A 23499-nucleotide genomic window follows, 5' to 3' on the forward strand; every position below is an offset into this window, starting at 1 on the left:
ACTGCGTGAACTGGGAAAGGCGACTTCTCTGTCCTGTGTACCGGGAGCTAGAAAAATCAGCTAAGAATCCACTTCTTGTTGGTTGCATTGTGGGTTTTCTCATGTGGGTGCTCTATGGGAATAATAAAAGCAGGAAACAACTGGTGAGAAATTAATTTCCCAGAAGGAAACCATTACAGTGAATATGGATCTTTTAAGACATATCAGAGTTCAACTGATGCCCCGTGGCTTCTAGGGAATCAGTGCGAACCTGTGCTTCAGCTGTGAAAGCCGCGTGCCTACCCCCTGCTTAGAGAAATGCTCGTCATCTTAGCAATAAACTCAGAGCACTCAGGGAGCTCTTCAGCCCACACATGATTTCCCAACAGCAGGAAGCGTCTTCCTGCACGTTCCTGGTTGTGAATTCTTTCTTTTAAAAATGTCAGCAAGGGACCTCGAGAGAGCACATTACGGCATATTTAGGAAGAGAAGGAATAGGAATCCTTCTAACAGGCGTAGAGGTAAAGGATGCCAGGATGGTAAACAAGTCCCATGGTTCAAGAAAAAGCCTCAGGTGTGGAGGAGGGAGGACACAGAACGACACAGAGAGATGTAGAAGGACCAGCCCTGCCGAGGCCTGTGTCGGAGTGGGACTCCCCAGAGAAGGAGGTGCCTCTGCTGGGACCCCCGGCCAGCCCGTCACGACCCTGTTCAGCCCAATTATCTGACAACGTGAAGGGGTCAGCAAGCTGTAAACCGGCTTAATCCTCAGCCTCAAATGAGTGCCGGACCAGGCCCAGAGATGAGGGACACATGTCCCCTTAGAATATGTTCTCTGGAGACAGCTCTGAGAGGGGCCCCGTCCCCAAGGACCTGGGGGGGGGGGGTCTGGCCAGCGAGGAGGGAGGACCAGGCAGAGGGACGTGGGGCTTCACCCAGCCCTGGGGGTGCTGGTGAGCTGGGGCCGCTCTTCCAGGTCCTGAGCAAAGGCCCAGCATCTGGGTGCTTTATGCATAATTGCCAAAATCTTGGAAGCAACAAAGATGTCCTTCGGTAGGTGAATGGATAAATAAATAAAACTGTGTTAGAATCCAGACAATGGAATAGTATTCTGCAGTAAAAAGAAATGAGCTCTCAAGACATGAAAAGACATGGGGGAAACATAAATGCATTTTACTCAGTGAAAGAAGCCAATCTGAAAAGGCTACATACTGTATGATTCCAAATATATTACGTTCTGGAAAAGGCAAAACTATCCAGACAGTAAGAGATCAATGGTTGTCAGGGGTTAAGGCGGAAGGAAGGGAAGAGGCAGAGCTCAGAGGATTGTAGGGCAGTGAAAATACTCTGTATGAAACTGTAATGATGGATACATGTCATAAAATACATTTGTCCAGACCCATAGACTGTACACCACCAAGAGTGAACTGTAATGTAAACTATGGCCTTTGGGTGACAATGATGTGTCAATGTCAGGTCCTCATTTGTAACAAACGGCCCATCTGGCGGGGGATGCTGATAATGGGGGAGACTGTGCATGTGTGGGTCCGGAAGTCTATGGGAAATCTGTGTACCTTCCTCTCAATTTTGCTGTGAACCCAAAACTGCTCTAAAAAAATTGTTTCAATAAAAAAAAAGCCACCTGTAATGTTGATAAATATTGATAAAACTCAGCGGGGGGAATGAATATGAAAGTGGGGAGAGACCAGGAATATTACAGTGATGCTATTCTTCCCCATGGAAAAACCCATGCAGAATAGGGGAGAAAAAGTCCTCCCAGATCTTCTCCCAGATCTTCTTCTTTAAACCCCTTAATCATTAGCCCCTGATTAGCCAAGTATGTGGCCATCCTCCCTGGAGGAAGGAAGCCAGCCTGGGGACCCTCTAACTCCCCTGAGCCCACATCAAGTCCATCCTCCATCACCAACATCATGGGACCTCCAGTGGTCAGTTTAGATTTTGTCCCCAGAAGGCTCTGAAATGGCTCAGAAACTCCATCAATTAAGTGATTTCTATACCACTCCACACCTAAGACCAAACTTTTAGTCCTTATTCAATTTCCCATCACAAACTACGGTCCAGGCACTTGGTCCAATGTCACCTCTGTGAGGATGTGCAGAGAAATAAAATGACATCCCTAAGATACGTCAAAATAAAATGCTAACATGGAAATACTTCAACCTTAAATGCAAGTCTCCTTTCACAATTTTTCAGGGAGAAACGAAAGTTAAAACAGTAAATCAAGTTAATGTCCAAGGATTAAAGAAGATGGATTAAATTATCTTACCTTCATGAGTTAACAGTCAAAGACAGTAGAGCCGTGTCCCCATTCTTGGGAGGAACACAGGCCACTTCAGGGAAGAAGCTCGTGGCATCTTCACAGGGCCTTTTGGTACTTCAGATGTTCATTCCACTCAACACCAAGTTTCTGATTGTGCCTCATTTTTAAGAGTCCCAAAATCAGTAAGACCCACAGAACTTGCTCATAATGACCAAATTTCAAAAGCATTTGAGACAAGTCCCTGCCTGCCCAGCTGTCCAAGGCCAATGCGTGTCTCAGAAGCATAAAGGGTATTTGCCAAAACCCAGAGCAGAAGCTCAACGGAAGCCTGGTGGAGTCACGTGGGTCCGAGACTGGCTGGGAAGCCTGTCTGTCGAGTCAGGTGAGCAGAATCCAAAACCCTGACCGTGACCTTCACCCAGTGCAGGGCTGCATCCTGGTGCGTGGTGACCTCTGGCTGCTGCGTCTGTCTTTGGGAGAGATACCCCCATTGCACCCCACCCCCTCTCGCAGAGGCACAGCTGGAGGAGCCGGGGCTGCCCGCGGGACGCAGCTGCCCTGCAGGTCCAAAGCAACGGTCTTTAGGGTTAGATTTAGGGGAGATTTAATAGGTTGCAGGGAGACTTTCCCCAAAGCCGCTTTTCCCCAACGTTTATGTGCACGTGCCCGCATTTGTTCTTTCAGGCGGAGCAGGTGAGGAGCGCCAGCCAGGTGGCCGAGGAAATGGGGAGCTGCCAGGCGTGATTGAGGCGCCCACCCGACCCTTGGCCGGAGGAAGGACAGAAAGGAAACGTCCTGGAGAGCGACAGCGGGAGGATGGAAACGGCAGGCGGCACTCAAGCAGCTCTGGGCCCCCATCTCCCTGCCTCTGCATCCACCGCAGTCTGGGAAAGGACTTCTGAAAGGCCACAGACACCCAGGAGACTGTGAGATACCCAAGCGTCCAGGAGAGCGGGGGTGTGTGTGTGGGGGTGGTGGTGGAGGAAGGGGCTGGGGACCAGGCTGGAGGCCCAGGCCGGGTGAGCAGAGCGCACAGGGACTGGAGCCATTCGCATCCAGGGCTGAACATGTGGCCACAGCCGCAGAGCCTGGCCCATTCTTGGTTAGCACCCAGGATGCCCCTCACACGCCCCGCATCCCCGCCCTGTCCTCCCAGGGTCTCCGCTTCCCGCCAGGTCCCGCCCATCGTCCTCCCGGCCCCTGGTGGGTGCGGCCATCCTCCTTCTCCAGGTTCAGGTTCAGGGCCAGTTGCTATTCCGGAGGGAGAGAGGGGGAAGGGCTGGGAAAAGGCCAAGGGCTGGGAAAAGGCCAAGGAAGCGGGGTTTTCAGGATAGAGAGGGAGGGATTAAGGTTGGTGTGATCTGACCTCCAGGCAGAAACCCTAAAGGGTGGCGGGACTGTCCCCCAGGAGGCCCCATGTCTCACAGGCACAGCCCCTACGTCTCTCACACAAACGTGTACGTCTCCTTCCCAGTGAACGTCGTCCAATGCCAGGAGGAAGTGCCTCTAGGCTGGTTGGTGTCACCTTGGGTGTCAGGGGGATACCAGCCAGTCTCCCAACCCGAGGGAGGGGTTCAGATGCTCGGAACAGCCCGGAAGAGCTTCGGGGCCCTGGGAGGAATAGGCGGCCCGGCTCTCAGCGGAGGGTCCTCATCGTAACCCCTGCCCTGCAGGCAAGACGTCATCCAAGGGGGAACAGAGTCTTCCTTTCAAAAGTGCCTAAAGTCAGCTCCGAAAGCTTTCCTAGGAGCCCTCTTCCTCCTGGTGGTTCTGTCTCTCTCACCAAGCTCGCTTCTGGGTGACAAACGTCACCATCAATGAGGGATGTCATCCGGACTGAATGCCCGTCCAGGCAGGCGCTCTACACTGATTTCCTTCCTCGGCGTCTGTCTTGCCTTTTACCCACTGCTCAGATGGATCCTAGATGAAGAACCCACAGGCACTTCACATTCACATTCAGGACCAAAACCAAAATCATGATTTTCACCCCAACGCTCTCTCTCTTTCCTGCCTTCTACTTGTTAATACTCATTCACTGGGGCAGAGGGGCTCAAAGGGTCTGGGACTTGCTCAGGCCATGAAGTCAACAGATACCTGTTTGGTCGACTCCCCTAAACCCCTGCCCCTCCAGTCCGGAGCCCCGCTCCTGCCCTGTGCAAGCCATTCTTACTGCTCATTACAGCAGTGGGCTTGCAGCCCTGGTCTCCATCCCGTGGTCCTGGAATTTCATCAGAACCAACAGAAGAGCTTTGAAAAACCATAGGTTCCAGAACCCTACAAGACTCACCGATCAGATCATACGGATCTAGGGCCCAGAAATACCTCGTTTCATCAGCGTCCCAGCTCTTGTCATGGATCTGTGTTTGGGGACAGGATGTCTAATCCATGCGCTCCTAACACAGACTAATCATCAGAATCACCCCCAGTTCTTGTTAGAAAATACAGACTTCTAGACTTCACATGATCCCACAACTCTGACCTGGGGTCCGGGGTCCAAGCATCTACCACATTTCAACCATCCAGGTGATTCTGACATCAGCCAGGTTGGAGGACGCTCCCTTCCCGTCCTGCTTCCGAGGGATGCTCTGGAGACACACACAGAGCTGGAGTCGTGATTCCAGGCGAAGACGCTTGGGAAATGTTGACCCTTGCCTTCTAGCCAAGCTGTCGTCTACCCTGCCTGGATCCAAAATTTCATTCCCCCACCCCCACGAAAGGGGCGTCTAAAGCAATTGAGAAACTAAAGCTCAGAGAAGGAAGGTCTGTATCCACGTCCCTCACATTCCCCTCCTGATCACTTAACACTTTCTCGGCTGCTGGTCAAAGGCCTGATGGGAAAACTAGGTCAAGCTTATGGAGAAAAGTGAAGAATTTTTGCAGCCTTATAAAAATGATGGCTGACAAGGGACGTCTCTAGGCTTGGAACTAAGTAGCCAATCACTGGAAATGTCTGGTCTGCCTCATTAATAAATGATAATAAGTGAGGCTTAGTCGGTGGCTCCAAGCCTGGGCTCAACCCTAGAGGGGGCAGTGAGTCAGTCACCCACTTGGTCTGGGTTCAGTATCACTAAGGAGACTCTCAGACCTCCCATGAAATCACTCCCCACCCACTGGATTAGATTATTTTGCAAAGACAAACTACATTTGCTGTTCTGCGCTAGAGAGAAGTCCCAAATGGAGCAGCCCCAGGGCAGGGGGCATGTTGCCTTGAACTTACACGAAGGGTGGATGGTGTCCAGAGGACAGTGGGAAATAGGAAAGGGAGGGCCTGGAGGGGACAGGAGTCACCGGCGAAGGACACCGCCTGGGATAGAGCCCAGAACACCTGGACCAACCGACCCGATGCCTGCACTGCTGGGCCTGCCCCGATGCAGCCGCAGGACCCAGGCCCTCACTCACTTCCCAGGACGCAGACCTCCAAGTGTGCCAGTGTAGGCACTTAAAATCCTACTAAATAAAACCGGTTTCCATCTTCTAACTGTTTTCCCTGATGCGTTCATCTGTTTAGATTTTTGGTACCACCTCCATCACAGCAAGTTTCTTCCAGGGAAAACTTCACATACGCAAATGTTGTTCCATCTCCACGTAGGAAGACTTTATGAAAACAGAGGCCAGCTGAGCCGTGGAAAGTTCTGGGGTAACCTCTCTGGATTCCCGGTGCCGTTGGCTGGCTGGTGGCTCGGCCCCGAGGGGCTGCCCAGAGCCTGACCGGGAGGCTGCCAGCACAAACGCTGAGCGCTCCAGGGCTGGGCCTTCCTAAAACGCTAACCACACATTAAAGAACCACACAGCTCTACGAAATCATGAGCGATGTTGCTCCGGGGCATCTGGCTGATGCAAGGTGTGAAATATTAATGAGCCTTGCAGATGGTTCATTGTTCAGCGCTGCCCGGAGCCCCAGAGGCTGATGACAAGCACCTCTGCCCTGCACGGCCCTTGGGGCATGAAACCCAGAAAGCATAACAAAAAAATCCCCCAAAACCAAAAAATCAGAAAATATAAAATAACCAGAAAACAGAGGAGAGACCCTGTGGTGTCAGTACTGAAAATGTACTGAATGTACATTTGTACTAAAAACAAAGTAGTCTTGCAGAAGGGCCGAGGGGGGCCCTTGCAGACCTCAGTCGTCGTGGGAGCCTGGCCGGGCCGCCTCCCATGCTGGGGTCTCGCCAGAGAGAGCGCCAGGCTCAGGCAGGCTCCATGGAGACACCAAGGGGGATGGGGGGGTCACGAGGTCACGAGGAAGGTGTTTGGGCTCAGCACTGCTTTGTGGGACCCCTGATGAGAATGACCCAGGAAATGAACTACAGAAAAGGGAGTACATTCAGGGAAGGAATCAGAAGGAAGAAGGTTACAGACCAGGGACCCCCACACACACGCCACCCCACCCCACCCACACCCCACCCCACACAGCTTGTATCCCTTTGTCCCTCTTGGTCCTGGTGTTGCTAAGCCCCACTCTGCGCTAGGCGCTGACGATGTACCGATGAACGACGGACACATCACCTGCCCTCAGGTAACTGCCCTGCAACTTGGCAGAGTGGCAAGACACAGTTTGAACAGCTTGTTTCCATAGTACGAGTATTTGCACACACAGAACCACCAAAACAGCTGCTGGGGAAAATGGGTCTTTCATGGTTGTTTTGGCCTCAAACAGCAGTTTGTCTTTTCTGAGAGCAGCATGGGTGGAGGAAGGAACTGGGCCTTTGAGGATCTGGTCTGGGATCTGTGTTCAGGAATAAATCAATAATATTGCAATGGCCTTACAGCCGGGCTGGGAGGATAAAATGAAATCCTGGCCATATGCTGTAGTGACAACTAGCACCAGTTAGTAGTGAATTAGAGAAGATGGCCAGTATATGAGCCCTCTTGATCAGTATTTTTATCATTTTTGGTAAAAATTAGGGGTGCAGATCAAAAGCATACAGTAATCAAACCTAACCATGTCACCTTCGAAATACATGGACATAAGTGCAAGGAGAAACTGATGGAATCAAAGTCATGGCCATGGTGAGAGATTAGAAGAGTCTTCTTGCAGAATCTCACAGATCAAGGTGAATAATTATTCGAACAACTCAGCTCAGAAGTCTGATATGTCCACTTTTTACAGAGCCCAACCCTCTACAAATAGAGAATACATAAACTCTAGGGTACACGGAACATTTACGAAACTTGACCAGGTTAAATTTAAAAAGTATCAACAAATTGCAACCAAAAGTCCTCATACTGCGCTGTTTACCCCACACAGCTCTCCCCTCTTCCAGGCACGTAGCAGGACTGCATTTCCCACCTCTGCCCCTTGTGATCGGGTAGGGCTTTGTGATGAGTTCTGTCCCTAGTGGCCTGGAGCTTTCAGACATTCTTTCCTCCTCTCTCCTGGAACCACTCACACAGCAACTGGTAACAGGGTGCCCAGGTAACTACCAAACTTTGATGGTCCCATAGTGTAGGTGAGATTAAAATTGTGCTGTTTTAAGCCACAGGGATTCAGGGGTTATTCATTCTGGCAGCATGATCTAGCCTGTCTTGACTCACATGTTCTTAAACCAAGATTGAAAAATTACTAATGACTAAGCAAAAATAATTTTAAAATCATGGTAGGAAAATGTAAATTCCTAAATAGTTCATGAGTTTAAAAAAATGGAATGCAAAATTGTTTAATTCATCAAAAGAAAATGACTACATTTCAAAATTTGTAAAATGTAAGTAAGGTGCACTAATCAATGAGACTGAAAATAGATGAATTAAGCTTTTAATTCAAGATGGAAGACAGAATAGATAGAATGAAACAGGTAATAATAAACATAAATAATAGATAAAGGAAGTCAAAGGTAAGAATATTTGTAAGAGAGAAAATACAAGAAAAAATGCAAGAGAGTAACACTAAAATCAAGTTGTTTCTGAAGAAAATAAACTCAAACAAAGCTCTACCAAGGCTGACAAAAGAAAAAAAGGGAAAAGAAAAAGAGAAAGACAAAGCATAAATTTAAAAACAACCATAAGGAAATATTATAAACAATTATGTACTAATATACTTGAAAACTTAGATCAAATAGAAAATTTTCTTAAAATGTATATGTAAATGATAAAATTCAACTCAAGAAGAAATAGAAAAATACAAATGGAATAAAGCAATAAATACTGATTTGAGAGCCAGAAGCTGAGGGACATCACTCCAGATTTTCCAGACATTAAAAGGATGATGAGGTTATATATTATGAACAAGTGTAGGTCAATAAATTTTACAACTTAAACAAAATGGAAAAATTCCATGAAAGGCATGTATTGCAAAAACCGACTCAAAAGAAAATTTTCAAAGAAACAGAATAGTCCTATGCCAATTAAGGAAACTGAATTCATAATTGAAAACTTTCCCAGAAAAAAAAACTCCAGGCAAGATGAATTCATTTTTGAATTCTGGCAAAAATGTAAAGAGAAATACCAATCCTTCCATGAACTCTCTTAGAAAGCACAGGAGAAAGGAACGCTTCTCAGCTCATTTGCCAAGGCCACGGTTACCCTGGTGCCAAAATCATCAAAGACGTTTCAAGATAAGGAACTTAAAGAAAGATAGCCCCCATGAGCACAGACACAGAAATCCTTAACAAAGCATCAGCAAATCCATTTCAGCAGTACACTAAAAAAAACTCATCATGATCAAGTGGGTTTAACATCAGAAATCATGTCATTGTAATTCATCATGTTAACAGAATTACAAGTGCAAGTTCAGGAGCTGCTGGGAGACCCTGGCCCCTCTTCCACCTGCTCACAGAACATGAGTTGTCTTCTCTGGAAGGAGAAGAAAAGACCAGGGAAAAGACCTTCAGCTCCTCAGCATCCTGGGATCCCCAAAAGAAACTTCCAAACACGTGTACAAATCACCCTGCATCACAGCCCTTCACCCATAACCCTGCCCACAAACAGCCTCCCGGCAACCCCGGGTAGCTTTTAGTGCCTCCCTCTCAAAGGTAAAGAGTCACAGAGAATCACCAGACACTTGGGAGTGCCTTCAACACAAAGACAGAGGCCAAAATGCATCTCAGGGGCAGAATTTGAAAAGCAGGATAATCGGCATTTTCCAAAAGATAATACATGATATTGGGTTCAGGAAATAAGAATAGTTTATGTTAGGAGTGGAAAAAGGAACAATTAGAAAATGAGGTAAGAAGGAAGAGCTCAGTGCAAATTAAAAATCTGAGACCTTAAGCGGAAATGAATGGAAGGTTTGAAAGATAAAATTGAGAAAATGTGTAAAAGATGAAAAATAGGAGAGAAGAGGTAATAAAATTAGAGGATTGAATCGGGCAGTGCAACACACCACTAATAGGAAATCTAAGAAGAGAAAACTGAAGAGTGGAAATTACTTTTAAAAATAAAGAAATGAAGAGATTTTCCCAGCATAATCAATGCAAAGAATCACTCCAGGGCACATCTGGTGAAATTTCAGAGCACATCCGAGGTAATTTCAGACAGAGGAGAACTATCAAACGGGCAATGGACTTGGACATGGAGCTAGAAGGTAATGGAGCAGTGCTTTCGAATCCCTGAGGGAAGAGGATTTCCAGCCAAGGCACAAACATTACGGTGACACAGTGCAGACAGCCAACAGCTCAAAACAGTCCCTCTGGCCCCATTTTCTGGGAAATTCCTGGAAGACGTGCTCCACTGAAATGAGGGAATAAACAAGGAAGAGGAAGATGGGAACCAGGAAGCAGGACCCTGGGGAGAGGGAGGGGCACAGAGACCCCTGCGTGGGGAGGGCGTCTGCACACAGCTGCTCACAATGCTGGACACCAGGGAGGCTGGGGGCTGGAGGAGGGCCCACGTGATGTATCACTGCAACATGGAGAGTGTGCAGAGGGGTTAAAAGCCCTTTGGGAATTTTGAAAAGGATCAATTATAATTATATAGAAATACAGGCAAGTAAAAAAGTGAGGCTATGATTAATTCCAGGCAATTATTAATTTGGGGAAAAAACAAAGGATGAACAAGAAAGAATACACAATTGTGGCTCTCTATTTTCTCAGATTTACTCACTTAGCAAGGATCTAATGTGTAACGATTTCAAGCCAGGCACGGTTCTAGGCCCTGGGGATAAGACTAAGTCCCTGGGTTGTATTCTTGAAGGGAGGAAAGACAAGAAAAGACTATGGAAAAAAAAAATCAGGGTAAGGAAGGTGGAGAAAGCCTTTGGATGTTCAGGGAAAACCTCTATGCTAGTTACGGAAAAATCTGATAAGCAATAGATGTTACTTATATATGTAAAATATGAAAACATAAGGCACTAATCAATCAAAACTGTATTAGCTGAGGCAGGGGGCTGCAAAAAGTCCTAGGAGAAATCTCAACTTTCACCAAAGGAACTTATTCAACACTTTCTAAAATCTAAAAACCAAGGAAGAACATTATAAACATGTTATGTTATATTATAAACATGTTATTTAGAAGTATACATAAAAGAAAGAGAAAATGTGAATTTGGTCATCACCAGAAAATTGGATTGGGGTTTGGGGGAGTGTAGGCGGAGTGTATTTGACCCTTAGGTTATGTGCATATATTACTTTGATGAAAATAAATTCATTTAGAATTAAATATTCCTGAAACGATGGCACATTTGACTACACAACCTGCACCGTGAATATATAAACCCCATGTAGAATTATCAACACCCAGCTTAGTCCAGGGTGGGAGCCCCGGGACAGAGGAAGAGTCAGGTGCATCGGGTGGAACGTCCACATACACACAAGGGGAAGGGCTGGTTGGCTCAGATTCCTCCCATGCAGTTTTCACGGCCAGGAGTAAAGCAATATTAACAAGTTTCTGAGGGGGGAAGGTGTCACCCATAAGTGTTCTACTTAGCCAAGTTGTACATAAAGTAAAAAGACACAAGGCAGATGCTGTCATGTAGGCAATAATTCAAGAAATCCATGAGCTTTTCTTGGAAAAAGAGAAATGGTGAAATTTAGCCAATCAAGGGATGAGTCAAAATCATTTTTTTTAAAAAAAGGAAAAATAATGGTTAAAAACTGGTGCTGGTGAGCTCTAAACCCATTTAAATATAAATTTAAGATTAAGTTTTTAAGACTAAAAAAACCTGAGGGATTGTGGTTAAAGAACAAGATGTAAATGTTACAAACCTTGAAAATGGGAAAATTAATAACAAAAAAAATCAGAACACATTAGGAAAAAACAATCCAAGGGGGTTTCCCTGGTGGCGCAGTGGTTGAGAGTCCGCCTGCCGATGCAGGGGACACAGGTTCGTGCCCCGGTCCGGGAAGATCCCACATGCCGTGGAGCAGCTAGGCCCGTGAGCCATGGCCGCTGAGCCTGCGCGTCCGGAGCCTGTGCTCCGCGACGGGAGAGGCCACAACAGTGAGATCCCGTGTACCGCAAAAAAAAAAAAAAAAGTATAGGAGTTGTAGAAATAAAGTGGTGATTTGCCAGACTTTTAATCATGCACGACCTGTGCAGTTCTACGACTGATAAAAAATGTTGATAAAACACTGACAAAAAATGTTAAAGATCCTCCTAAGAAACTGGGCATTTCAGGCAGAGTCACAAACCTGCTTGTTATTAAACAAGCCAAAAAGGGGGGGGAGGAGGGAGACAGCCCACAGATAAAGGCCATCAACTGCGGGGGGGGGGGGAAAGCACAACCTAAAAGTTGAGAATTATGTTTTACTCAGCAGACTTTCTAAGAACTTCAAGTCGGGAGGCAGCCTCTCAGATACCTGTGAGGGACTGCTCTGAAGAGGTAAGGGAGAAGCCAGGATACAGAGGGGGTTTTGCAACAAACCCCAGGTAGATGGGACATCAAAGATCACTTAATTAAAGAAAACCAGACATCCGCTTTTCTGTGAATGGGAAAACGCCCCAGTCCGGGCTCACTGAGATCACTCCTCTGACGTGCACCTCAGCTCTCTGGCGCAGCATCCTGTGCTTCCCCGTCCTGAGGAGCGGGATGGCTGCAGTGGCTGAGGGCCACTGGTTTACCCCCCACCCTCAGCAGCCTTCCCACTGGTTCTGGGGCATCTCCACTGCAGACTGAAGAGTCTGGGTTTCTTTAAACCTCTGATCCCCTCCCCCCACCCCAGGGGGGCCTCCCAGCTTAGTAGTAATTCAAGGAGGCTGGCTTAGTACCAGCAGGAGAAATGCCATTTGTTCCCTGGGCAGTAAAGGGCCTGAGAGGCCGGAGGGCTTCTGGGCTGAAGGATCAAATCCATCCACCCTCCTGCAATGGAGCCCGGAACTAGACCCCCAGGGCCTGGGGGAGCTGCCCCAGGCTGGAGTCACATCCAGGGTAGGGTGCACATCCAAACAGGAAACTGCTGCTGCGGAAGGAGCACGTTTACACCTGCACCCAGGCCGTCTGCTGGCTGCCCTGCAGTGGGGCCCGGCCCAGACAACCCTGCTTCCGGCGATCTCTGCAGTGGCACAGGGCCCGCAGAACCCAGAGGGGCCATCCCTGAGGTCACCTGGAGTTTAAGAATTTTGCCTTTGGGTTTGTGTTTTGTAAGCGAAGTGCTATGGGGCGTTGGGGGATGTGCTGGGGCTTGGAGCCTTAGATGTTGGGGGGCCCCCCGCCCCTGTGGCAACCTCTGGGCCGAGTTGCTGGCAGGGCCGATGCCCCCATGAGGTGCTCTCCCCAAGGACTGGCCCTGAAGACAAAGGCGGGGCAGGGCGGGGCAGGCAGAGGGACACACAGGAGGGGAAGGCGGCTTTCTGCCTGAGTTTGGAACAAAGGGCCCTCCATTTTCATTTTGCCCTGGGCCCCGAAAATCATGAAGCTGGCCCTGGCTGAAGCGCGCCTCCAAGCCCATCACTGCTGCCGGAGTTGGGCGTGGGTCGCGCGTGGACACCCTCGGGGAACAGGGTCTGTGCACCTCCTAGACGATGATGCCTGCAGCTCAGAGACGACACATTCCTCTGGGTGCCCAGGGTCAGTCTGACCCCCATGAGATGCAGTGACTTCTGTCACCCAGTCCCCAACCTGACATGAATTTACGGTAAGCAGTATGTGCCCGTGACCGATTCCTGCACTGTCCATGGGCCCAGCGGGATGAGGGGCAGGGCCAGGGCCACAGCCACCACTCTCTGGGGCCACATGGCTCTGACTCAACCCACGGTCATCGGGTGAATAGGGCCTGAGGGTGTATGGATCCTCCACCGGCCGTGCAGGCGACAGTGCTCACTGCCGAGGTCTTCAGGGCAGACCGCTGCCCTGCTCCACGCGGGAAGCCCACCCAAGAGGGGCTGGCGACGGGCTCTAGGGAGGAGTCATGGACAAGCTCCAAGTGCCAACAGGGCAGGTCGAACAAACTCTGTTTCTGATTTCTCCTTCTCTCCCGACCACCACGCTGCCCATGTATCACCTCTGGGAAATCACAGCCCGAGCCCAGCTTAGCTTCAATCAACTTTATGGTTTGGCTCCGACATTCCGACACCTGGAAACCTGGAGGCCAACAATCACCCGAGACAGCGTGGCTGGATCCTGGGGGGCAGGGACTCATATGCTTCTTGAAACCTGAGGTGTGGGGTACACTCAGCCCCTCTAAGTGAGGTGTGGAGGGTGGGCGAAACCACTCCGTAAGGTACAGTACGTTTCCGTGGACTTAGCAATGTTACATCCATTTGGTTTGAAAGGTGCTAGATAACGGTGGTAACACAGAGTGACAGAGCCTGACGAGGGGCCGGCCAACTTCAATGAACAGAGCCGCCTCCGTTGAGCGCTTCTGTATTTGTTAATACTGGCTCAACGTCCGGAGACTTGCTGCCCGGGAGAGAATCAAGGCGCCCCCTGGCGGAGGTCACATTCATTCACATTTACAAACAATACACACAAGATTTACTGTACGTATACAAGTTAGCTAAGTGCTTACTGAGATTTTGAAAGCTAAGTTTTAAAACGGCCCTATTTAGGCCTCTTGAAAGCTTTGGGAGAATCAGAAATAAAAGATTTATAAATATAATTTAAAATGTTCTACCTTAAATTCGAAGGGGATTTAGTTCACCTAGTTTGTAAGTGGGGCTATTTTTTAGGGGAATTTTAATCAGTACCACTGACTGTTATTAAAAGCCATGTAAGTTCTTTCCATGGGCAAAGGCCCCTTGACCATTTAAAAAAACACTCAAATGGAAAAGGGTTGCTCTCCTTTTTCGAAAGGGATGTTTGCCTCAGTCCTTTTTTCCTTCAAGACATTTTTTATGTCCTTAAATTTAGTATCAAATTAAAGTCGGTGACGAGCCTTTTCTTGATACCAACCTAATGAAAACATGGGGGCGGGGACAGAGGGAGACAGAGGGAGACGGCTTCTGTTGTCTTTCCCAGCTGACCCGTCTTCACAAACGCCAGGGGGACCACAAGGCCACTCAGAACACGCCAAGGTGTCCTGAGGGAAACCAAAATCGCATTGCACCCAAGCCCCTCCGTCCCCTGCATTCTCTCCACCTCTTACTCCAACTTCCACCAAATCCTGGTGTCAAATCCTACTACCGATCCCCATTCCCCAGAGGACAGGCCAGCATTACACAGCACTCGCTCAATAAACGTGTGATTAATTTTGGTAAATCCGCTGGTAACTAGGGTGTCAACTATGTATAAATGCAAACAATGCCATTTCAGTTTTCTCACCTCCTGGGTATTGTTCTCTCACTTAACTCGACGAAAGAATTACTCTCTTGGAAGGTGTGCTGAAGCCTCCCACCTCACCAAGGCCAGAGAGCACAGTGTGACAGTAGCAGGATGACTGGCACCTTAAAAAGCTCCACGCATTTGAAGTAACCCCCAGAGGGACTTAACTGACTCCCGGCATAAGGCACAACTTACAAGAACAGACGAAATATTGTTCTTGTCCAGCACGGCTGGGATCATGTAAATAGCTGAAGATGTATCTTTGGAAAAAAAGGGAAATAAACCAAGCAAAATGAATAATAATAAAAAGAATGATCATACTTATAGAGTTTCAGATTTTATTTTCATAATTATATCCTATAGAAGCAATAACCTGCATTTCCATATCACATTTGATATTATTCATCAGAGCTGGAAATAAGAGGAATAAAGCAGTTTCCATACACAAATACCATACTCTGCATATGTACAAATAAATTCGATATATTACCTAGACTCTGTAGCCTGCTTCGCTTACAACACAACAGAACGCTGACGGCTGGATCCTGAGCACACCCATGCAGACAGACGCCCACTTTGGTAAAGTGATGACATGAGCTCTGGAGACACCTCTTCCTGCTGTGAACACCAGTTCCCCACTTCTGAGTGTCCCCTCAGGGTAAAGGCTTCTATGAGGGGAAAACGAGATGCTCCTCACTAGACACCACGCAGAACAGCCGTGACGTCAGAGACACCCACACGCCCCGCACACGAGTTCTGACATGAAGGCCGAGAAGGGGCTGGTGTGGAGGACGCCCCAGCTCAAGCCTCCTGTGCTGTGAGGCCCAGTCCCACGGCTGCTACAGGACCCTTCGACTCAGCCCTCATTTTTGTTTAATATGTAAGAAAAGAGAAATAAAAGCTTTTTTCCAAAGCTGTAATGGATAATATGGTCTACAGGAAACGGTCTAAAATACCTTTTAAGTGTTGCCGAATCTGTTGATAGGGATTGTTAAGTAGCTCAAATGCACATCAGCATAAGACTCCTGAAGTGTGACTAGATCTGGAGGGCACAGCAGGAGGACGGGGCCTCAGAACTCTTAACACGTCATTAACCACAAACGCCTAAACATGGCTTTACTGAGACCACCACTCAGTGTCTCCAAACAGTGACTGGAAGTGCGCAGAGCCACGCAGGCAACAGGGGGACTGGAGAGATTGCGTGGATTAGCGTTCTGCACCAGACTTCTGATAGAGTCCATCCCACTGCCCAACCACTCCGGCACACGGGCCCCGAGAGGACGTTCCCCGAACCCGCCACAGAGCCCAGCGTGGCTGCGACCACTCATGATGACCCACCCCAGGATCCCAGGGAGGCCAGCAGATCCGAGCCCGGGAAGCCAGGCGGGCAGCGTCTCCTGCAGAGCGCACTGTGGTGTCTGGGCCTCTTTCCAGTCAGGGGACAGGGAGATGGCTCTGTGCACAGGGAGAGGAACGCCTCGAAAATGACCCGTCAGGAAAGACCCAGAAAGCACTAGACAGCGGCAGCCCAGCCCTTGAAACTCAGCCCCCGCCTTTCAGCCACATGCAGGAGGTTTACAGACAGCACCTCCTGAGTCAAGCTGCTGTCCTGTCACAGCCCTGGACGATGCAGAGGGAAGCCACGTATGCACCCCAGCCTGATGGAAACCACCACACTGTGCAAACTCAGGACAAAGGTCCTCATTAGTCCCAGTCGGTCAACAACCTGGTGGGATCAGAGACCATCACTATGTGTTTCAGGTGGAAAAATACCCATATTCCAGAGACAACTGAAGACATTTACAGAATCACTGTAATGTGCCACCCTTCAAAATGTTCAAACTTACACATGAGACTTCAGATGCATCTTGTATTGAGATAAGTAACATTGTAAGGCTCAAAACAGCTTCCTGTCCCAATCTCGCCTCTGAAGATTGAACAATTTAAATGCCTCTGATTATCACGGGGGATAAATTTCCTTCTGAAGGCATAACAAATGTTTAAAATACTATTTTGTTTAACCAGTAAACATCACTTTTAATAGCAATTATTAAATAAAATGCAAAAAAAACTTCTCTAACAATAAATTACAAGAGCCCAAGAGAAAAGGCTATCTAAGACTATCTATGCCTATTACCTTTGTTTACAATAGATCTGTCTAGAATTTGGTTTGCCAATTTTAAAGTCAACTGTCCTAAAATGCGACAGTACATTTCTCTGTTAATGCCTGCTGGTGTCTGAGAAGAGCTCTTATCATGGAAAGAAAAAAATGCTTCACAGGCAGTGGGCAGGACGGGTGGTCCAGGAAATGGGAGCTAAGACTTTGTCTTTACCAGCATCAGAGCCAGGATGGCGTGAGGTCTGGCCGCGCCCCGGGCCGTGCGGCGACATCCGGGCCATGTGGGGTCTGTGAGGGGACAAGTGCCTAGCACAGCCCCCCTGCATACTCGTCCTCCTCGTCCTCAGCGGCGGGGGCGGCGTGGCCTTTGGGCGTGGCCTGCGGGGGGGCCGCCGCCTTCTTCTTGACTCCCCCTCCTGGGACCAGCAGGCTCAGGCCCAGCTTCGCATACTGTCAACGACAAAGCACTGCTCAGACTGGACACTCAGGCCTGACCCGCGACGCCTCCCCGGAGTCACCGTGAGACGAGCCTGCTCTCCGTCCCCAAAAACCCCGGATACCACTCAGACGGAAAGACCACCATAAAACCCAACGCTGCTCAGCCATCGGGGCTTGTGACCAGGGTGGGGCAGGGGCACGACGAGGAAAACCTCAAATCTACGGCACACTGAGGAATCAGATAACCAGACACACGAGCTGAAGGACGCTTCTGGTCCTTACGAAATAACCATCTGCTGAGTCAGTGTTGAAAACACAAACTTACAAAAGCTGATGCCAGAATTTACCTAGAAAAGCACTGGTTCCTCCAAGTACATCATTTTATTAAGAAAAAAACAAACTACCAAGGTCTTACACTGATCTGATACCATCACAAGACTAAAGCCACCAGACCAAATGCAATGAGCAGGCGCTCATGAATCTACTGAACAGGGAAACTGGGAAGAAGAGAAGCCTGATCACAGCGGGCGTCCCACTGTGGGGGGACGGGCCCCTCCCGACTCATCCACTTGTCACCACAGGCAGCAAGACGGGGGCCAGCTGCCCCACGTTTACAGATGAGTAAACTGAGCTTCAGACCGTCAGCCACCACCCTGCACCCCACAGCGGGTGCTCTCAGAAGTGGGATTCCAACAGGCCTGCCGACCCACAAAGGCCACGCACCATGGGCCCTGAGACCGTGAGCCTGAGAGAAACTCACTAACCCAGCACCCTGGAGGGAGGCCAGCAGACGGAGGAGGAGTGGGCGTCGCCCACGGCAAACCCCCCAGCAGCCGGCCAGCCAGGCAACGCGCACCCGTCGTGAGCCTCCTCTCTGAGCAGCAGCTCCAGGCGAACAGCAGAGGGAGAAACCTTACGAGCGCATGGGAAAGGGAGGGAGGGCCGAGAGGAGGCACTCACGTCATTGTCCATGTACTTGAACAGGGGCGAGTTGCAGACCTCGGCCACCTGGTCCTGGTCCTGCTGGTCGTAGCCCTCGAGCAGCTGCTCCAGGGCGGTGCAGTCCTCACTGCCGTTGAAGCCAGGGATGCTGCGGGGAGCACACGGCACGTCTGCGTCCGGCCCTCGGCGCACCCACCCACACCGGACGGCCGACAGCGGAGAACCCGGGGCCCCGGAGCCAGGGTGCCTGGCCTCAGGCTGCTCGGTTTAAACATGGCCAAGGAGAAAACCCCTTATAGCCTGACCTTCCTGTAACATACAACCTGAAGACTTTTCTTTCTCTTGTTATTTTTTTCTTAGATGGCAAATATCACAAAATCACTCAATTCCACAGAAGCCCCCAGGAGAAAAACACAGGAAAGAACACAACTCATAAAAATTCTGCTGCAGAAGCTGAAATTCTAGCCACGCACTCATATTGCTCTGAACTATATTAAAAACAAAAAAACAGAAAACAAAAACCCCGTTCCACAGCCAGGACTGCCTATCTAGGCAGTGAGCTGGGGCGGAGAAGCAGCCGTGCACTGGCAGGTCTTACCTGTAGCTCTCCCGGACGCAGCGCTCTGCGGCCACGTAGTCATTTCTGTGCAGATGCACTAAGACTTGGGCAATTGTTTTCTAAAACAAAAGAGGTGATTAGGCCAAGATCATATCCCTGCAGAAGTCAATTTCCTGACACCTGGAATTTGACTCAGTTTGCACCTGGAGAGACTCGTGAATTCTGCAGCCACCTCCACAGGACACTGGGGGGAGAACACCCCAGAACACCGCACCTCAAACTACAATGCGCACACCCCACCCGGGGGTCTTGCTGGAGACAGTGGAGCTGGTGGTGGGGAAGCCTGAGAGTCCACTGCTCCTCACCGGCTCCCAGGTGGTCGTCGTCCCGCCAGTCTGAGGGCCACACTTGGAGAAACAAAGCCCCAGAACACAGCCACTGCACAATTTACAGAAAATTTCCTCTAAATGCTTATATAGGTTTCATTTTGAAAAGGGAGCAAGAAGCAGGGGGCATAACTCTGCAATTCTACTTTGGAATTTTTCAAGAGATACAAGGAAAAGATAAATGAATGGAAACTTCATGTAACAGAAATAGACACTATTTATAAGCCAACAAAAGGACTGAGACCACAGACACAACTGATAAGATCTTATCGGCAAAAGAGCTCTTCATGAAGTATTTTTCAATCTTTTTTATATCTATTTTTTCAGACAACTTTTATTGATCTTTTGTCATCTCCGTTTTCAGATTAAGCCCATCTGCTTATTTTATTTATATAAAAGCCCATCCGGTATTTTATTTCAGACACTGCTTTTTCAGTTCTAATATTCTCATTTAGTTCATTTATAGTTTCTATTAAAAAAATAAAAATCAGTCCTTTTGTCCATTATTTCGCCCATGTTCACCTCTGCCACATGGAGCAGCTGTGACAGCTGCTTCCTGGTCCTGACCTGGTGACTCCAACATCCGGGTCCCCTCTGTGGTCCTTCCTCCTGACAACGGTCACACTTTCCTGACCCGTTCTATGTTGAGTCACCTGGGACTGCCCCCTGGACACTGCAGGGCCCTCCCACGATCTCGGGCTCAGGCTGCACGTTCTGTCTGCTTTCTGGGCAGTGGCTCTAGTCTTAGTTCAGCCACCTGCTCCGCTGCTCTGGGTGTGCCCTGCACACGCAGCTGGAGTGCCCCCCCCCCACTCACAGCCACACACACACACACACACACACACACACACACATACACACGCACACGCGCGCGTACTTGGGGGGGCGGGGAGGGCCCACTTCCAGCCCTCCTCTCTGGGCTCTTCTCCTGGCTCTCTGAGCTCATCTTCCCAGCTCCTCCGACTGGGGCAGACAGTGTTTCATCCGCCTGCACCACCGTCCCAGCTGCAACTCCACGACCAGGGCTCAGCTGCAGAGGAGCCGAGGGAGAAGGAGCAGGAGACGTGGGGCCTCTCCTCTGAGCCCCTCTGGTTAGACAGATGGGGCGGGGGGCCCTCGGGGAGGAAAGCCGCCCTGTGCTCCCTGCCCTCCAGCCCTCTTGGCTGCTCACTTTTCAGGGTCCGAGGGGCACAGCCTTCTGTTTTGCCTAGCAGTGTTAGCTGTGATCAGGAGAGAGATGATAGTGGGCTTACTCCATCTTGGCCAAAAATAGAGGCCCATAAGGTATTATTTTAAAAATAAACAAACATTCAGGGAACCCGGTCTTAGGTACACAGTTACACCAATATGAAAAATGATCTAAGGAAAAGCCAAATATAAGCACTTTCAAAGCATACCTTATAACAAGTTGGATAATTCTCAATTTCCTTATAAATATTTTTTTCTTTCTGAATAGAGAGTGCCGCCTCATCAAACCTAAAGACAAAATAAGAAATGCAGAACAAGGCGGGTCTAAGTGATCCACAGCAGAGGTCCTATAATGTACTTGATGTTACAGGTTTTAGAGAAGTAAAGACCACATCAGGCACTGTAACGACTGCTCCATAACCCGTGTTTCCGTAAGCTCTGCTCACTCGGCTTGCCTTCTAAATGTCAGACTCGCCCTTCTAAGACACCAAGCAGACAGGGCGAAAGAACTCAAGGACAGGCCGCTTCATATGCAGAGTTTTAGGTCTGGTAAGGACCATCCATTAATGAGCACCCAGCAAGTCCAACAAACCGCTCTGTGAGCATCTGTGAGACGTGCCGGAGCCCACCCCTGACTCAGTCACCGCGGATCCCTTTCCCTCACTGAAAGGCCGTGCAGACGCCCCAAGAGCACTGGCTCCCAGGAACCAGGACCCCCACCGGGCCCTCACACGCCCACCGCGGCCTTCATGACCCCGACAGCTCCTGGGGCCAGAACGCGCAGCAGGGGAGAGTAGACAGGGAGAGGCGAAACAAGGTCCTTCTTGCCACTTTGACCCTCAACAGTCTTCTTCCATCTACTCTCACATATTTTCCTTTGCAGAATTTTATTAATAAGGGAGATTGTTTACTAAGCTTAAGTTGAAGTAAAACACAAAAGGAAAATCCATAGGATTCTAGGTTTCTGGGGTCCGGCTATTTGTGCCATAGGTCCTAAGTGTGAAGGAGAAAAAATCAGTACCCTGCCTAACGACGCTATTTGGCTGTCGTAACCTGTCAATTTTCCTGGGTGAGCACTTAGGGCATCTTGTCACTTAGCTCATATGGATACTTGTCCTTGAGAGGCATCACCACCCACCCAGACAACAGAACAAGACAACTGCCCCCTCCCAAGTTGCTGAGTCAGGGCTTAGCCAACAAGAGCACAACGCACGATACATTTTGGGATGACACTTTAGAGAAGCGGCAGATCTTTCAATATTTAATCCAACGTGCTGCTGTCTTGTAGCCTGGTGTGCCCATGGTTACACCAAAAGATTAACAAGCCTGTCCCTGTGGCCAGAAGGTCACAGGGACACAGGAGCACAGCTCTATGACACGTACCTGCGCCCTCGCACCAGCAGCCTGGAGGCCTTTCCTAGTAATTCAACTGCCTGTCGTAAGCGCTCTTCATTCTGCAGGAATCCAAGAGAAGGGAGTGTTGGCTGCTTCAATGTAGGAATCTTTTTCTTCCCCTAACAATTTCTGATAAAAAAGTAATGGCACTGGGGACTTCCCTGGTGGTCCAGTGGTAAAGAATCTGCCTTACAATGCAGGGGACGTGGGTTCGAACCCTGGTCAGGGAACTAAGATCCCACAAGCCGTGGAGCAACTAAGCCCACACGCCACAACTACAGAGCCCACACGCCCTGGAGACCGCACGCCACAACGAGAGAGAGAAAGCCCATGTGCCACAACGAAGAGCCCGCACCGCCACGAAAGATCCTGCACACCACAACTAAGACTTGATGCAGCCAAAAATAAATAAAATAAATAATAAATAAATCTTAAAAAAAAAAAAGGTAATAGCACTGGATCGGGGGGTGGGGTGGGGGTGGGAATTCCTCCAAAGCTGCTAAGCCATCTCACTACTAACAGAAGAAAACAAGAGTTCAGCTGTGAGCACAGAAAAGTTTTCAAAGCAGCCACTGCATTTCTCTGTTTTCCTATATATCATGAACATAAAATTCTATATACTCAAAGAAAAAAAAATTCAAACTTACTTCAAACACATTAGCTGTCTGCTGATACAACTGCACAGCCTTTTCTGGATCCACGTTTTCTATAAGCCTAAATTAGACAAGAAAATCTGACTTACATGAGAAATAGAAAACTTGTTTTACAAAGGACTTTATTAAAACAAAAAGACTTCCACGCAGAGACCTGTGTCCACACACTCACTTTCCAGCCCGCTCCAAGGCCATGGCTGCTGTGTCCGGGGTGCCGTTCTCCAGGTACATCATGCTAGCTTTCTCAATCAGCTGAACAGCCTCCGGGAGTTTCTGCATCTCCTTTAGGCAAACAATACAGCATGGACCAGTAAGTGCAACAACTTAAATACAGAATTAACAATCTGAAATTCAAGAAAGCAAAGGACCCAAAACATAATACAATAATAAACATATTGAAAATGAAATGCGTTCACATGGTCACTCTCTCCATCAAGCTTCATTTTGCTAAACCAAAAACGCATCAGTTGATTTCTGCAGAGTTCATCCCTTCACAGAGTTTCAGGGAAACTACACACACAGTAGAAACCAAAATACTTGCTCTTCACAGTTTTCTAAGCATTTACAATTCCTGGAATACTTATGAGCTCCTACTACATACAAGGCCTGTGCCAAAGGCTGCAAACTGGCAGCCCAAGGGCTGTGTGTCATTTCCGAGGATGGCTTGCTTCAACCCTCCATATCTTAAAGTCAGATACTTTCACAGGAGGTCTGTTCTGTGGCTTCGCATTTTAAACATGTCATAGGCTACGGCATCTGCAGGCCTGCGCCCCACATGGCACTGGCGAGTGGGGCTGTGCAGCAGCCGGCCTCCTCCAGGGGCGTGTTTCTCCCCACTTCCTGCACACCCAGGCCGGCCTCCTCCATCTCAGCAAGCCCTGCGTTCACCTGCGCCTGCAGCCCTCTTACTCTGAGCGCCATCAACAGA

At 49.0% G+C, this 23499-nt stretch overlaps 1 protein-coding gene across 5 annotated transcripts in view; it reads right to left on the bottom strand.

Annotated features, from left to right (window-relative positions):
• NAPG (NSF attachment protein gamma) overlaps positions 1 to 23499 on the bottom strand; it is a 29155-nt gene continuing 5656 nt past the window's right edge. For 3 of the 5 annotated variants that reach the window (XR_003429106.1, XR_003429105.1, XR_003429107.1), the window contains 8 exons: positions 22744 to 22853; positions 22566 to 22632; positions 21907 to 21977; positions 20733 to 20811; positions 18989 to 19068; positions 18409 to 18538; positions 2267 to 3158; positions 1 to 112 (listed from right to left, as the gene is read on the bottom strand). Coding sequence is in view for 2 of the 5 variants with exons in the window: in XM_027088705.1 (XP_026944506.1) it covers positions 17317 to 17460; positions 18409 to 18538; positions 18989 to 19068; positions 20733 to 20811; positions 21907 to 21977; positions 22566 to 22632; positions 22744 to 22853 (681 nt within the window). In the remaining 3 variants the exon portion in view is untranslated. Of the gene's footprint in view, positions 113 to 2266; positions 3159 to 15215; positions 17461 to 18408; positions 18539 to 18988; positions 19069 to 20732; positions 20812 to 21906; positions 21978 to 22565; positions 22633 to 22743; positions 22854 to 23499 lie in introns of those variants that run through there. The other 2 variants (XM_027088705.1, XM_027088704.1) reach the window with 1 other exon arrangement.

The sequence above is a fragment of the Aethalodelphis obliquidens genome, unplaced genomic scaffold (assembly GCF_003676395.1).
Source record: "Aethalodelphis obliquidens isolate GAN/ISIS:26980383/991018 unplaced genomic scaffold, ASM367639v1 scaffold63, whole genome shotgun sequence".
Classification (NCBI taxonomy): Eukaryota; Metazoa; Chordata; class Mammalia; order Artiodactyla; family Delphinidae; genus Aethalodelphis; species Aethalodelphis obliquidens.